At 40.7% G+C, this 16860-nt stretch overlaps 1 protein-coding gene across 13 annotated transcripts in view; it reads right to left on the reverse strand.

The window, feature by feature from the left end:
- DOCK7 (dedicator of cytokinesis 7) overlaps window positions 1-16860 on the reverse strand; it is a 107685-nt gene that overhangs the window by 71215 nt on the left and 19610 nt on the right. For all 13 annotated transcript variants that reach the window (XM_030494343.1, XM_030494342.1, XM_030494340.1 and 10 more), the window contains exons 3-10: window positions 11354-11529; window positions 11101-11169; window positions 8061-8190; window positions 7742-7954; window positions 7255-7340; window positions 5064-5130; window positions 3759-3908; window positions 1780-1860 (exon numbers count right to left, since the gene is read on the reverse strand). In XM_030494343.1, the coding sequence (XP_030350203.1) occupies window positions 1780-1860; window positions 3759-3908; window positions 5064-5130; window positions 7255-7340; window positions 7742-7954; window positions 8061-8190; window positions 11101-11169; window positions 11354-11529 (972 nt within the window). The remainder of the gene's footprint in view (window positions 1-1779; window positions 1861-3758; window positions 3909-5063; window positions 5131-7254; window positions 7341-7741; window positions 7955-8060; window positions 8191-11100; window positions 11170-11353; window positions 11530-16860) is intronic.

Below are 16860 nucleotides of genomic sequence, written 5' to 3' on the forward strand. Positions count from 1 at the left end.
GTTTGAGATATTGTTTGAAATCAATTGTTTGCCTTTAAGAAGCCCCCAGACAGGGGGCTGAATGAAAACAGAGAGCACTCTGTTGCTCACATTCTTCTAGTTCAGGACATGCTTATGCACCTTGCTGCGAAGGAGATCTTGAAAAATCACCTTTTCATCTACATTTCCAAGCATCCTGCAACTCCTATTCCAAAATTTCACTTAGGCACATGTCAACTTATTGATCACAGGAAATGTAGGTTTTTTTACGTTTGTTACTTATATACCTTACTTATATTCATGACTTATATGAAGTGAAAAGTATCAATTTTTCATATTGTGCTGCACTGATATAGACAGAGATAGACCAAAAATGTGAACTTCTTCAGCTGAAAAATATACTAGAATTTTAGGAAGGCAAAACTTTGTTAGAATCTGATTGAAACTAACAAATGAACATCCCAGCTCCTTTGAAAAAGACATAATGGAAAGCCTTTGACCATAAGAAGTGCTGGCATCTCTGTTTTGCCCTTCATCCAGTCCTCACTATTACCCTTTGATCTTCACTTGGCTCAACCCAATTGTACAAGAAATTAGGAGAATTTCCGAGATTCATAAGCACTGCTTCATATGCTATGTCCTCAAGGTTTCCTTTACAAGCTTGCTTGCACCTTACAAACGAGTTGTAAAATAATATACTGAGCTCAAGTTAGAGATTTCTCCCTCTGACTGCTAGTAAAATCAGAGATTTGCTATGCTATAACCGTTGTTGTAATGGAGAAAGCACTTCAGAAAAACAAATAGTAGGTGAAAAGATCGAGAGTCCATAGTCCAGGTGCCACTGAATTCTGCAGGTGCTACCAGCATTCCTGAACCTACCAACTGCAATTCCCACCCAGACTCCAATATACTACAATGAGCAACCTGCTGCCAACTGCAGGGAATAAGACGGTACTCTTCCCTGTGAGGAAACCTCTGCTTTTAGTCCTGCAAGCAGACAGGCTGCATTTAAACACGTGAAGGAAAGGCAACACATCAGTCCCATTGGAGCAGGTCCGTGCCATCCACTGCACTTGGAAATACCCAGGACTTTTCTGCACAGGAGAGTGCCCAAACAGTTGAAGGCAGGGATTAAAGGAACAGTGTTAATAAAAAAACCCCAAACACTAAAGCATAAAAATATAAATTATCCTTATTGTATGTATAAAGAACAGCTTCATCCTGCTGTTGAGTGTGGCCCTTCTTATAAATATTATGAAAAAGAAAAATCAGCAGACAAAAAGAACCAGAAATACCCTGCAATTCAAAACCAGGCCTGATGGATAACCTCCTGTTAACATCTTTCATCCACTTTATAACCTTCTAGAGGAAGGCAGAGGTACTGTGATGGGGATAAGGCACAGAAGCAATGGAAAAGTTGAAATTTTACTGCAAAGCCACATCAAAGGCTGCTCCACTTGACCCAGCTATAAGCAGATAGCTAATCCTTTGGGACAGGGAATCACAGATGACCGAGCTTGATGGTAATCACACATCTCCCCTGTCAGCTACAAAAACTGATGACCTTTAACTACTCTACCCCAATAAGGCATCAAGATTCAAGGGTCTTTGACTCTTTTTTGGCCTTTAGAATTTGACTAGATTCTTAATTAAAATTTGATTCTTTTAATGACAGGAACAGTATGAATGCCTGTTATAGTCCAATCTGAAAGAAAATAATGTGTGTTTAACTTGTTGATAACAAAATGCCTTACAGCACTTGTAGCAAATTTAATCAAAAATAAATAAACAGATTCTTACCTTTGCTGCATCAGATTCTTTAAAAATCATATAAGGCTCTGCACACTCCCCAATATCTCCCTGCTGTAATACTTTCTCCAGCTGAGAAAGGAAAATGAACCATTATAAGGACATGTATCCAGCAAGGATTGTTAAATTAAACAAACACTAGGAAGTAAAAAACATTCTTTCAAAAGAGTTAAAGCTTGATTTCCCTTTGTGAGGCAGGGAACAAGCACTGCACTCAAGTTGTTAGAACCATTAAGCTCCCAGATCTCCAGCTATAACTGAATCACAAGCGTAAAATATAGGTTCAAAGGGAACATATACCACTTCACTTTGGTTTGATCTGTTCTAGAGCCACTTTCAGCTCATTTTTGAGGTCTTAAAGACAGCTTACACTAACTGTCTTTAGCATCATCTGTTCTTTTTTCTCTTCTCTGTATTAAGGGCCTACTGCAGCAGCACAAAAAGGTGACTCAGATGTGCTCAGCTAAAACAAGCACTATTTTAAATCAGTGTGTTTTCAAATCAAATAATGAAATAATCAAATAATGTAAGTCAGCCAGAGAATAGATGTTTGCTTCTGAAGTAACACAAAACTGCTTAACACCCAGTTTCTGATAGAAGTACCCTCATTTCTGATAGAAGTACCCTCCCTATCACATCCATATGACTGTTTCTTTCAGAAGCATCCTGGCCCTCCCTCCCACACCCACTGCTCTGCACATGCTGTTACTAGATAAAACATCTTTAAACTTCTCCCATGCTTATAAAGCACCATTCATACTTCTTTATTAGTAGAACTCCAAGAGGCCTCCACAATATAAGGAACTTTCTGCCAAATCTTGCACTCCCTGGTGTGTTTATGCTGTCTGAAAAGTGATTTCCCAGTGAGTAAGACCCACGTGAAAATTCACCTGATAAGGCACACGATGCATCTCTCTTATTTATCCCTGACTAGATCCTTTTCATCATCAAATCAAAAAACCCCTACACCACCTGCTCCTCTTGGGTTTTACAAGCACTAATGTGCAGTCACAAGCTCTTTCAGCCAGATCCCCATCTCATTAACATGGGGCTCTCCCTCGTATCTTGTAAAACTCAGAAAAGTGAATGTATGTGCACAAGTAGAACACGATTTTTAGAAGGAATTCAGAGAATCATACCACAGATTGGAGATCAGAATATGCTCCAACACTACTGAAAGTCTTATTCTCCGTTGGGACTGTTTTGTCATGCCACAAAGCCTCAATTCATTTTCAAAAGCTTATTCCTCATTTAAGAAGCAGTTCATGAAGGACTTGCACAAACCTCAGTCACTAGGGTTCTCAAAACACAGCACTTAGGTAGCAGGCAGTGTAATCACTGCCTCTGAACTGAAAGCATGCATTGAACTCCCGTTTTTTACAACAGGATGGTTTTTTATGCAGAAACCAGACCAAAAAACAATGATTCAAATGCCAGTCTGAACTAGTAACATTTGTGCTCTCACTGAATCAAATGAAAGAAGAGAAAATAACTTTTACCTTTGTATACTTTATTCCAGGACTGACCAATGTGGCATTTTATTTCAGTTATGGTTCTCACCCTCTTAGCAATTTCAATTCTTAAAGACCTTTGAAAATCAGGCTTAAGGGCATATATCATTTTAGAAATGAGATTCAGATCAACATGTATTCTTAAATCACTAACTTTATCTATCATCTTAAGGAGTCAGCACATTGTTTCATATGAAAACCAAGGTCAAGCCCCAGAAAGCTGCTCTATGTCAAGCAAATCTTTGTGCTCTTTTCAGTTCTTCAATAATACAACAATGCATATCTCCACTGAACTGTTTCAAAGGAACTTAATGTACCAAGTGAGAATATCTGAAATGAAACAGAGTTCTGCTCTCCAAATGTAAATAAGAAGTCAACTCGTCAGCCAGACTTGTTTGTATTTTATTTTACATTGAAAACAGAGACAATAATAGTTTTCATTTCTCTGGTATTTCTTACCTTTATTACCAGAAAGACATCTTGAGAGGGATAAGTGATAGAAAAGATGGCAGATCTGGCCAGCGTGGATATAGCAGCAGGGGGAACATGTGGACGGAGCATTCCCTTCATTTGCTCAGAGTTTAAATCAAAGTAGAAATTTTCTGAAATCTAAGGAAGAAGTTGGGTAGTTTCAAGTTATACTTTTTATTTTTAGTAAACTCTTCATAAATACAACAGACAATTTCAAAACCCAAGTAAAAAACTGCAAGGAAATGGAGCTAACGATACACACTACCTGTAACATTTCCTCCAGCTCCTGTAAGTTGTGTAGTTCCATCACAGAACTAGAAATTAAAATTGCTATCTGAACTGAAAATATCAAAATATCAAAATAGAAGATGATTTTTCAGATCATTCACAGAAAAAGAAAGAACACCACATCTTGAAAGCCAAACTGAGCTAGCTATGCTGAAACACCAAGTCCTTGACTGCATCAAGGCTTCAGAGCCAAAAGGAATGTGAGCTGGTGTTATCAACACCAGAGGTCACTAAAGAACTTACTACGCTGGGGGGGGGGGGGGGGGAAATGGAGTAATGAGATGATAAAACTGGCTTATGAAATGTGATTTAAATATTAAACAAAGTTCACATAATATTCCACATACTCTCATCTACATAACTTAAAACTCAATGCATTAAATTCAAGTCTTAAAGAGATAAATGTCAAAATGCATATTTTTAACATTTTTCTCTCTACTGCTGCTAATATCTTGAATTAGGAAAACTAAGAGACTCCTCAAATATTAAATACAGAACATAAATAGGCGAATAAATGTATTTTGCATTTCCTATAACTTAGATCTTGAAAAGACTCCTCAGTTTTGTTTTGATTTTAGCAATTTTAGCGTGTAGGACTTCCTTGTGCATTATTAAAATGGTACTTGGACATATACTATGCTGAATCACAAAAAAGACATTAAGAAAGTCACAAAGATTTAATCTAAATAAATGGTTTCAGTTACTGAAGTTCTCTCTGGGGAAAAGACTTTTGAAAGCCAAGATTGGACAACATATATATTCTGATTTCAAGCACTCACATATTAGATAATATTTTTAGAAAAGTGGTTATACTTGAACTGTTTTACTAAGCAGAAGAACAGAGAAGGTGGCTCTGGAAATGGCCTCATCATTCTTCCAACCACTAGTATGTCATTGCCTTCATAAAGGTTTGTTTCCAGAATTAATTCCTCCCCTTTTTTTTTTATCGATACAGCTTTGTAATGCTTCAATGGAAATGTATTTAAGAAGTAATTAAAAACCTACCTTTTTCTTTTCTTTAACGTCATACAAAGCCAAACTTGCAAAAATGGGTTCAATTTCTATTTCAAATCTTGAAAGAAAGAAAAAGATAAAATGAGTTCAATTGCATTTTGTAAGAAAGAATAACCTACCCTCTGCCCAAATCCTTCCTGGCTGATGGCTGACCACTGTTAAACCAAGATGTCAGCAACCTAAGGGCGTGCTCCTGATGAAAGGGATCTTGGTCTCTAGTTTCCTCCCCTCTCCTCTCCTGTCCTGCTTCCTCTGCATTGCCTCTGCTCTCTTCCACTAGGACATGCATTGGTGCTCCCTGGACCTCCTAAAAGCCATTTCAACTCGTTGACTCAACAAAAAGATTGGGATTAGGATCACAGGACATAAAGCATACTTCTATAAATGCTTTCATCTTCTTCAAGGGTGGTTTGAAAGCTCAGCAAAGCAATCTTAAATAGCTTCCTTAAAGGAAGAAGAATTATTAATTGAGATACCTGGACCTCTTAGCTCCTCTGATACCATTAAGAAGATGCCCTATATGCTACTTTACTATGCTGACCTATTGATAGAACTAAACGGCAAACTGCTCCCCTCAGCATTATTGACCAGAAAGCTCATTCCTTTGAGTCAGGGGCAGCTATTTTGGCAATGTTCAACATTTAACTCATGTCAGAAAACACCAGTATCTCAAAACCTCTCTCAGAAAGATGTCAGTTTTTCAGAGTAACTGTTATCAAGTATTTACGCTGAGTGAAACACTTCCAACGAAACCACTAACCTACCAAATAGAGCTAAACTTATTGTTAATCACCTGGGAAGTTAAGGAAATTAGAAAAACATTCAAAACCTGTCTCTACACCAAAGGGAGCAGGGGCTGAAATGCCCTTATCCTGCCTGCACAGCCTCCCCATGAAATTAATGCCCAATTCACAGTGGGATACCGCCATGTACCCAGTCCTTGCAGAGAGCTCTCAGCTTCTCAGCCTGGAACTCCTTCTTCCAACAGGAAGAACAACAGACAGGACTTCATCACCTAACAGGTATTTTCTCTAGTTTGGTAACAAAGGTGAGATTAACCTGAAAATGACCCTGCTTAGGTCATCTTAGCCTTCTCCCTAGAGAAGAGACTATCTACTTCTCTTTGTGCCACTAAGATAGCGTCATCTTAGATGCTTGCTATTACAACTGTAAGTACAGTTTCAGACATTACTGTGGTACACAAACAAGTATGTTTGTGCAGATTTGCTTCAAATTTACAAATGCTTAAATAGCAGAAATCATTAATTTCCACCATCTAACTTATTTATGCTAAAGACACCATCCTTTGGAGAGGAAGTTCCACAGCTACTGCATATTATGTTGTTCCAGTTCATAAAAGGCTGCAAAATCAGTTCATCTCTATGGCTATATTAGGTCCTGGAGTACTCTACGAGCAGGAGATATGTCCCACACATATATCTCAGTTATGAGCCGCAATGTAGTCTAACTGGAGCTCTCTAATAGGAAGGGTTGACCTAACTGAGGACACAGAAGATGAATACAGCAGTGTGGAAAATCAGTTTTGTACTTTATTTCTCCAAGGGAATAACAGTAAAATTTTACCTTGTGTTATTAGAGAAGAGTTATAGGCAATGAACCAGCTGCAGGTAACCCTATATTCAGGAGCTCCACTTCATTAAACTTGTTTAACAGGTTTCTATTCCTCCAGTTAATGCTTGCTAAGTATATAAAGTCTTCACTCTTAAAGGGACACAGTCAAGGTTGTTGAGCCTAAACTTCAGCAAATCTTTGGTTATCTCATGTTTTAAGGCTTAAGCATTTTTCACCTTTTTTATTTTTTGCCCCTCTTCAACATCCTTGTTACAGAGCTGAACACCAATGACTGGCCAACTTCAGACCCTGAACGAGGGCAGCGAAGCATGAGTGCTAGTAACATGGACAGGTATAGTTACAGACTGGCAGGAAACCAACTCAGAGTAAAGCAAAGGAAGGTGAATATTTTCTATGTCACACCAATATGAAGAAAGTCTTGAAGATAAAACTGACTGACGCACAGAACTAGCCTTTAAGCCTATGACCAAACCAAGTAATGTTATATCCCTTGAAGGGTAATAAACAAGACTGCAGAGTTATTCGAGGTGCATGTGGATACAACAGCAGACTTCAATTCTCAGATTCTGTCTGTTGGAGTGATGCTTACTTGAGGGACAAACACTTCACCAGGAGTCTTTGGCCAAAGTGCTCTTTGGGTACTTCAGGGACACTAAGTCGTTCTATAGGCTCCTCCTGAAATTAGAGACATGACACTTGTACAAACCACTAACACCATTATGAAACAAACATATGTATCGCTTTTTTCTTCTAAGACACTAGTACCAATTTAATCTGAGGCTTACCAGCATGTTGCATTTATCAGCAGCTATAAATATGCTAAATTAAATCCCTTTAATGTTTCTACATTATAGGGGATTGCATAACCAAAAAGGAAAACCAATCTTACGAAAGTAGTATCTATGGCAAGACAATATGCCAAAGAACAAGAACACGCGACCCACAAAATAGCTAAGGTTCTCATGGATATTAAATATAGGTGATCTTAACTCCTTTAAATCCACGTCAGACTGACAATTTTCACATTACCTCCATCCTTAACTTTTTTAGCCTCACCCACATGTATATAAAAATACCTCATCCGGTGCTGGATGTAGTGCAAAAAGCTCCTTATGCCTACTGGACTTCCTCTGATCTTCATTATGGTGGTCTATCTCCTCATTTGGGGTTCGGTCCAGTAGGTTTGGGAGAAGGGCATCTGGAAGGGAGTTCTTCAGGTCAAAAATACTGCATGCCCAGCTGCCCCGGGGAGTATCGTCAATCGACATTGAGCGGCGTTTAAGGTCATCCTGAGATTCAACAAATTAAAAGCAACTTATAATGGGAAAGGGACTGCACTTTTAAAACGTGACTATAAATTAGGTTTTATGTAGGAAGGTTTTAAAGGTACATTACTTGTTCATCCTGGTAACTGTTGCCATCAGGAGCTTCGTCAGACTCAAAGATCTGTTTGGGGAGCCCCTTTTGCCTCTCCTTCTGTTTGTCTAAGGTGTTGGGATTAAATCCAGTTCCCAGCTTGTGATATCTGAAAACAGAGCATTTCAAATACTTAGTGTCCTTTTTGACCCCAAACCCAGAAGCAGAATTACAGAACAAACCCTGTATTATCAATGTGGGTCCTCACAAAGCATAAATTGCTCTCTGCAAACAGTATTTCTAGTCACCCTCCACTGTAGCTGGGTAATAATCCAACAACCAGTATTCCAGTCCTACAATGTGACTCTGTTCAACTCTAAAGCAACCCTGCATGATGTCAAAAGAAGTATTATCAATGGCTAGTTAAGGTCATCATAAAATGCGTACTTGTGATGCCAAGCTTAAAACAAGCCAAGAACACGAGGACTGAAGGCCAGGGGTTCTGCTGGAGCAAGAACTGAATTGGAACAGACAATATTAGGAACCTGAAAATCAAAACACAAACTTCAGGCAAGACTGCATGAAGCACAGAAGTCCTGAGCACCTCTGGAAAACATATGACTTCCCACCCCAACTAAAAGGAGCATGTTCCCATACTATCTTTATAAGCAGAATTGAGTCCTTCAGAGCATTCCAGGGTGTAAGAGCTAGTAAACAGTTTGTCTACTATTGCTGACAAGATCAGATCTCTTTGACTAACAAATTTTTTCATACCAAATGGCACTATGTATATATTCACACACACAATTTCTGGATACCAAATGCCACTATATATATATATTCACACACACATATGGCCAGAGCCACAGTCTTCTTACAATACGCACTCAAAGTCAGTTCCTGAAGTAGTGCTGAGGTCACAGCTAGAATTAATTGATCTTACCATGCCCTGTTACTAAAGTTACCACAGAAGGATGCACAGACATGTGAAAACTGTGCTGGCAGTGAATAAAGGGAGGAGAAAAAGGAGGAGAGCATTTTCCTCTCCAGGTTATAATTCCTGAGAGCTGAACAATACGATCTATATAACCCTCACTGGGATGTCTCCATTTCACTCACAGCTCCACCACTAAGTGTAAATTCATTCTAAATCAGAGCTGACTTCAGAGGTGCTTGTGATCACTGCTGCTATCAGACTAGCATACAGAAATTATGCCATAAGGTTGAAATAAGAATACGCTATTGTTTTTTTCAGGCCCGTGAATAAAACTTATTTACCTTTTCCAATAGCATTACAATTATCACTAAATAGATGGATTTGCCTGTCCCCAAAAATGTTTTGGTTACAAAGAACTGTAGACAGAGATTGACATAAAGATTATTACCCCTGGGGTGGGGGCACAGATGGATGGCACATTGGAAGACATGTTCTTCTAAAGCTAAAAGAGCTGGATTTTTTGCTCCCAGAGCTAGCCAAAGCACCCGTAACCATTCAATAAGATGGATTAAGAGAAACCCTTACTTGAAAAATTATTTAATCCTTCCCAGCCAGGCCTTCAGGTTCTTCCCTTGCTCCAGCAGTAACCCTTATGTTTCTACCCACTCCAGCACCATGATTTTATCCATGTTAAAACTGCTATAAATGTTTATAGAAGTGCCTCTAGTCCTCCAAAGGGACAAGACAACCTCTGACTGCAGTTCAACAATCTCCCATCACACCTCCAACTCACTCAGGCAACTTTGATGCCTTTAGCTTCCTGCCTTCCCTCACACAGAACACAACCTGCAGCTGACCCGCACAGGACAGAAAGCTCTGCTGCCTCCTCCAACTAGAACTTCCTCAGTGCAGGAATCACAGCCAGGTATTCCAGGTACCAGTGAAAGTCACTGAGAAACCAAGAGGTGTGCTGGCTGGGTAGCTCACATTGTCCAAGTTGACTGTGCATTCCAGACTCTGCCCACAAAGGCAGGGAGTTAATAAAGTATCTGTCTCTCTCCCGGGTTTCTTTCTGGGTGAGGGTTTTCTTTTGGTATGAGATTACAAAACACATTTTTATTAGGTCATCTCAGCACTGCAAAGCATATCTTCAGCATCCCCTGAAGTGGTTCTCAGGACAACATTAAACCAGTGAATCGTAGCAACTGCCACAAGGGCAGAGCTGTAGCTGTAGTCAAGTCATTCGTAGGTGATGCACATCACATGGATCACTTACTCCTTGACAGTAGCTCTTGAAACCATCAGACTTTCAATCATCAGAGAGAGTGTATGTTTCAAGTAAAGCTACTCAGAAACCTTCCTGCTAATTTGCATGATTCGACCAATGCACATTCTCTAACCTGTTAACTCATTAGGTAAACGTTGTCATAGTTCAAATATTAAGTTATTTGTTTAAATTATACACTTGCTCTAAGTCTCTTTGGGAACAAACGAGGGCACTTTATCTATTAAATGGTTGTGGCAGCACATAAATCTTACATTGTTACAAAATTAATGTAACTTCTGTCTAAAAAGAGCTAAAAACATAGGGAACAAAGAAACAAATGCTTAAAGAAATTTTACTTGTTCACATTCCCTAATTCCTCTCCCATTCTAAAGGAGCAACTGTTGACTACAATGACCCAGCTTTTCAAAAATGCCCCACGGGATTTTGACATCTAAGATCTAATTTTCGAAACACAAAGCATCATTTCAGCTAAACACAAAGCATCAGTTCAGCTGAGCTGGGCAATTAAAAGCCAGGACACATGGACGCAGTAGCCAGGACAATAATTTATATCATACAATCATAGACTGGTTTGGGTTGGAAAGGACCTTAAGATTATCCAGTTCCAACCCCCTGCTATGGGCAGGGATGCCTCACACTAGACCATGTTGCCCAAGGCTCTGTCCTTCCTGGGCTTGAACACTGCCAGGGATGGAGCATTTACCACTTCTTTAGGCAACCTGTGCCAGTGCCTCACCAGCCCCACAGTAAAGAACTTCTTCTTTATATCCAACCTGAGACTCCTCACAGCAGCTAGCCAACCTGCAAAAGTCTAAATATGAAACCAAGCGGACAAATAGCATGGGGGAACTCACTTTCTGTTCACAATCGCCCAGTCTTCCGTGTAACTCCTTACACAGTCCCTCACGTGAGGGTCCATCTCACTGTCAAAAGAACAAAAACATCTTCAAAATCACAGACATGATAATGAATTCTTAAACATTCCTGGGTCCACTTAGGTTTGTATTTACTCTTCCAGGCATTTACAGTCAGAAATTCCTGGCTTGCAGATACTCAAATGTAGACGATTAATTCCCTGGAGCAAGGTGTCACCCTGTCACCTCCTACCTCTCTTCAGGCACGGCCGACACAAGCGTTCGACATTCTCGAGGGGTGTACACAACCTCAATGTCATCAGGAGGAAACTCAAGCAAGTCTCTCAGGGGTCCGGACTCCACCGCAATGGGGTGCGTGATAAGGTAATCCTCCAACTCAACTGGGTCCACTGCTTCTGTAAGTGGTACCTGAGGAAAGACAAGTGATGGAGGGGTCTTAAAACAAGGTGAAAGAAAAAAGAGAAATCATATTTTACTTTGTTTTTTAAACCAGCTCTTCTGTCTTGTTGAGGAAACTTGATCTAACAGAATCATAGAATGGTTTGGCTTGGAAAGGACCTTAAAATCATCTAGTTCCAACCTTCCTGCCATAGGCATCAGATGATAAGTAACTTTAATGGTGCTAACCTTAGCTAATACACATCACAAAGCTGTTTTTCATGTCTTATTTGATATTTCTGTGGATATTTCTATGATGCATACCATCATCATCTAAAAAAAATACAAACTAAAAAAAAGGATTTAATCCGTTTTCAAGAAATGCATCACTTTGCATCAAAAGAAAATCTGGCATTTCCCATGTGTATGACTTTGGATTTGTTTCTATCATGCTCTGATCACAAAGGGAACCTTCACCTTGCATCCATGATGCAAGAACCCTTTCACTCTCTGGCACCCCAGACAGGAATCCTGAGCAGGGGCTGATTTACCAGGAACTCAGGAAGCCACCGAACTCTCTAAAGACTAACATTAATCAGAATTAAAGCCCTTCTCTGGGGAACACAAAACACAGTGTTTGTCTACCACACGTACAAGTTTAACCACCTCTTCTCCCTGATATTAGGACCTTTAGTGCCACAATGACTCTGCTCTAAATAAAATGGATGCTTAAAAATCATCTTTACTGGGCACAAAGCACCAAAGCACAAGGAATAACTGAACACACGTGCAGCAAAACAGTGGATTTCACTGGCAGTACTGATCTCACCATGCTGAAAAAAGTGAGCTTCTCTTAGATACATGAAAAAAAATAATTGCATAAACTGGATACATACTCCCATTGCATAACTGTGTATTTTTACATATGTATATTACATAGATATATATATTCTGAGATGATTATGCTGTGAGGCTGTACATAAACATAGACATTAAGAAAATGAAACACTATAAACAAGTTTTGAGGATCCTGTCTCTACAGCAACTGACTGATTTCCTAGAATTCCCTGGCACATCTCAGTGAGGCTGAGGGGTTTAATATGAGTCACAAAAACACATGAAAATTCAGCTATTTTTCTCCGCTACTTCCTCTTTCCTGTCATCCAGATGATTTCTGTGGGACACGGAACTATCCTGTACCTTGTCTTCTGTTGGTAATGACTTTAAAAAGAACACTTAGTACTTAAGGTTTAAATGTTCTTCTCAAAAAAATTGCTCTACCAATCCCAAATTGCAGTTTTTAAACTTCTGTTGCCAAAAGGTTCTGAAATGAATTCACTTTTTCATCAAGGAAAAAGACTTGGCTAACACAGAGAGTATTGAAAGAATCTCCACAGCCAACTTCAATGAATACTGCAATTTTCTTAACTGGTGTGACTCCAGTGAAGTCAGGTGAATCGGAGCAGATGACTTTATGCCAGATAAGAATCTGGTCCACCAAATAATATGATGTCTACGAACTCAGTATTTAGTTCTGCAATTTAGGTAAAAGACACAAACTAATTTCTGTGCAAAGAAATGCATCATCGTCACCATCTATTTCACACTGACCCCATAACCTTTTTTCCCCTTCTAATCCTGAACTCTTGAAATTAACTTAAAGTATGTGACTTGGAGGACTTCTGCAAATACAAATCAGACACTTTTAACTGTTTTCATCACTGCAAAGCTCCCAATGAGCAGAACGTGCCGTTGCTCTTTCCCACATTACACTTAACATGTCATCACCTCACGCTATCTGCTTCTTACACACCGAACAGCTCCATTTGGCACTAGAGAACTGACAAAACGTACAGCACTGAAGTGTGGCAGTTTATTACTGACGAATTGCTAAAAGTGTGTGTTTTCTCAGAAGAGCTGCTGCATAATACTACTGCTACTCAGTGTGCATATAATCCTTTCCACCCATAAACCTCAAAACCAAAGAGTAAGACCCAGAAATGGAGACTGCCTTCAAATGTTGATAAAAATAAGAAAATCACTGGGCAAAAGCTGCAGAGGCATTGGGTAGCAGGGGAGGTGGGAAAAAGTCCTCTCATGGCTGGTCCAGAACCTCATCCACACAGCAATGCAGCTCTGTGCTGGACACTCAAAGCGTCTTCACTGGAAGAAGGACGGAGGATTGAGGTAGCCTCAGGGGGTGACTCAAAGCTGCTTAATTAACCCTATTTTTAAGCCCTAACACTTTAGGACCTGCTCAAGTGAGTCCAGAGGAGAGGGGCTCTTCCCTGTGAGGGTGCTGAGGCGCTGGCACAGGGTGCCCAGAGAAGCTGTGGCTGCCCCATCCCTGGCAGTGTTCAAGGCCAGGTTGGACACAGGGGCTTGGAGCAACCTGCTCTAGTGGAAGGTGTCCCTGCCCGTGGCAGGGCTTGGAACTGGATGAGCTTTAAGCTCCCTTCCTACCCAAACCATTATAGGATTCTATGGTATTTCTAACCCTCCCTTCCACACTGGCAGCTCCAAAGCTGAGGCACCTTCCAGTGCTTCAAAACTGAGCTAACCACACAAGTGTTGTGTTTCAGTTTGCACAAACATTTACCTGTGCATCTCCCCATGCTAACAAAGAGGAACCTTTTCCTCATTCCCTCCAATCATTCTAATCCACTCACCCTGGTAAAACAGAAGAAAATTACTAACAGGCAAGGAAAAAACTCCGTGGAGGGGGACATGCAGGACCGAGCAGACACAGGGCAGAGGCTGGCACTGCCCCAAATGCACCGTGTTTCCCCATTCCTGCCATTTTACATCTCACATTTCACTTGTCCAACAAGAGCACTGGAATGTGTTGGACAAAAGATGAATAAACTTACTATGCTAATTTAAAAACACCTAATCTGGAAAGGCGGCCAGTGCTTAGGAGCATATCCAACACCATGGTCCTGGGTCCATGCTCCAAAGGCTTCCAAGCCCTTCGTACATCTCAGGATTAGGCCCAAGGTTGCACTTCACAATCTCTCAGTTTGTCTCTTCGGGTAACTATTGTGCCATGAAGATGTAAACAAACATAAAAGTCAAACCCAGAAGCCTGTATTAGACTCACCATCTGTGCAGCCAGAAATACTGCCTAGCACCTGAGTAAACAGGCCAAACATAAATTCATGGTTATGAAGAGGAACTACTTCGTGTCAGACTATTGGCAGATAAAAGGCAAGCACATTTAAGCTTCAGATATCTGTGGGGGATGAAGTGATGAAAGAGGAGGAGGAAATAAGGATGAGCAAATGCACCAAAAGGAAAATGAACCCAAATGGTGTCCCCATGTCTGAGCTGAACAATGAGAGCTCCTCTCATGGCCCTCACTGCTGATGGTTTAAACTTTCCTGTGCCCTGCTTTACGCTCCTGCATCACTCTGAAGTTGTGGATGACACCAAGAACAGACAAGAGCATACATGGAGCTATTCCTGTGTCACCTGAAATTGCCATCAGATCACAAGGATGGAGTTGGATAAGTTCAGATAAGGACCACGTTACCCAATCTCACCATCCCAGTCTCACCAGTGATGGAGGAGTAGAACCTGCTCTATCATCTCACCTCCAAGGCCCAGCTTAACTCCTCATAGCACCAGGAAAAATAATGAGGCACCGAACATCTGACTCCCCTGGCCCTTAGGATTGTGATATTTTCTTGGCTTACAGAAGTTTTGCCTTTATCCCTGTTCTCCAAGACACACAGACAGGTTTTCTTCATCTTTCTTTCAGACTTCCAAAGGGAGAGGGACAATTTCAGTCAAGTATTTGCAAACATGCAGTCCACCTACCAACTGCTAATGGGGGAATACTGGAGTGTTACTATAAGAAATCACTGACAAGGTGCCCATTTCTTCCAGAAACCAAAGCTGTACAGGAGCTCTGACCATCTTCCCACCAGGACTACGGAATTGTCTACATTAATGGCAAAACACACTAAAAATATGCAAAGGAAAGCCTGCTCCCTAAATCACGACTGCTGCTCTTTTAATAAATACTTTTTGATTTTGTGCAAGCTATAATTAAAGAGCAAATTCTGGACAACCTTTCAGACAGGTCTTTAACATGGTTTTCACTCAGTGTTTATCCCAGGATCAGACTCTGCCACCTCACCCAGGGCAAGTGCTATTCTGGTGCTATTAAAATTAATAGGACTACTCAGGGTGAAAGAGGCCACTCGGCGTGAGTAAGAGGGGCATAACCTGCTCCCTGCCAACGTAAGCACCAAACACAATGTACTGATAAACTGACAGTACAAAAGAAATCAAACAGGACTCTCTCTTTTTCAGACTTACACATCACTTGCAAATAACAATTCTGCATATCTATGTCCTTAACCTGACCACAGACACATGCTCTGTCAGCTTAACTAAGACACCAGCCTGACTGATTTGGCTTATATAAACTATTTAACACACACGTTCCATAGGTGCATCTGTGTTGTTGCAGTTATGGCTCTCAGCAGTTGTACTACAAACCCTATTTCAAAGGTTTACAACTCTCCTGCAACATGGACAGTCAAGCTTTCTTCTTTAGGGCTGTGTTATTCTTCACCGTTATATCCCCTTAAAAGCTTGAAAATAAAATTCCATTTCCTATCGACTTTGCCCTTCTGTAGACAGCAAACATTGTATTTTGCTGTAGTTTTAGTGCACTTCTACCCGAAATATGTCTATCTCCTGTTTATTTGCTTCTTTTGAGCACTGACCAGTATCATCATCATCAGTTCCAAAAGAAGCATCTGCACAAATCTGGCCACAGGGGCAGGAGTCACCTTAGCCAAGCATCTCACCCAAGGACTACAGCAGCAAAGGGCTAACACAGAGGGAAAGCTACACCCAGGGCACCACTCTGCAAAGCTCATGGCTAATTCCACCCCACCAAGGAAGCAAAAAATAACATGCAAAGGGCAGATTTGTACGACTTGCTCTGTTGTGGGATTCCTGAGACAACCACAACCAGCTCCCTCATGCACAGAGCAGACTCCTCTGACGAGCAGGACTTCCCCAGTGACCAGCTTGCTGAGCAGCAGTGTTGGCCATGTACAACTTTTTGGCTGGCCAGGGCGCTGGAACATCCAGCCTAGGTTATGCTTTGCTAAGAAAGTTCAGACCAGATGATCCTTGAGGTCCCTTCCAACCTGGGATTCTGTGATTCTGTGATGCCTCGCTAACCAAGGTAATGCGGATACTTGCAACAGATGCACTTTTCCATCATGCTCTAGAAATGCCCAAAGAATAAGTATTTAATTAGCATGGCATTTAACTAGCCAGCATAGTTCCCTTGCTAGAACAGCCTCCCCCCCTCCAGTTTTCTGCCTTACTCAACCAATT

The sequence above is a fragment of the Strigops habroptila genome, chromosome 8 (assembly GCF_004027225.2).
Source record: "Strigops habroptila isolate Jane chromosome 8, bStrHab1.2.pri, whole genome shotgun sequence".
NCBI lineage: Eukaryota > Metazoa > Chordata > Aves > Psittaciformes > Psittacidae > Strigops > Strigops habroptila.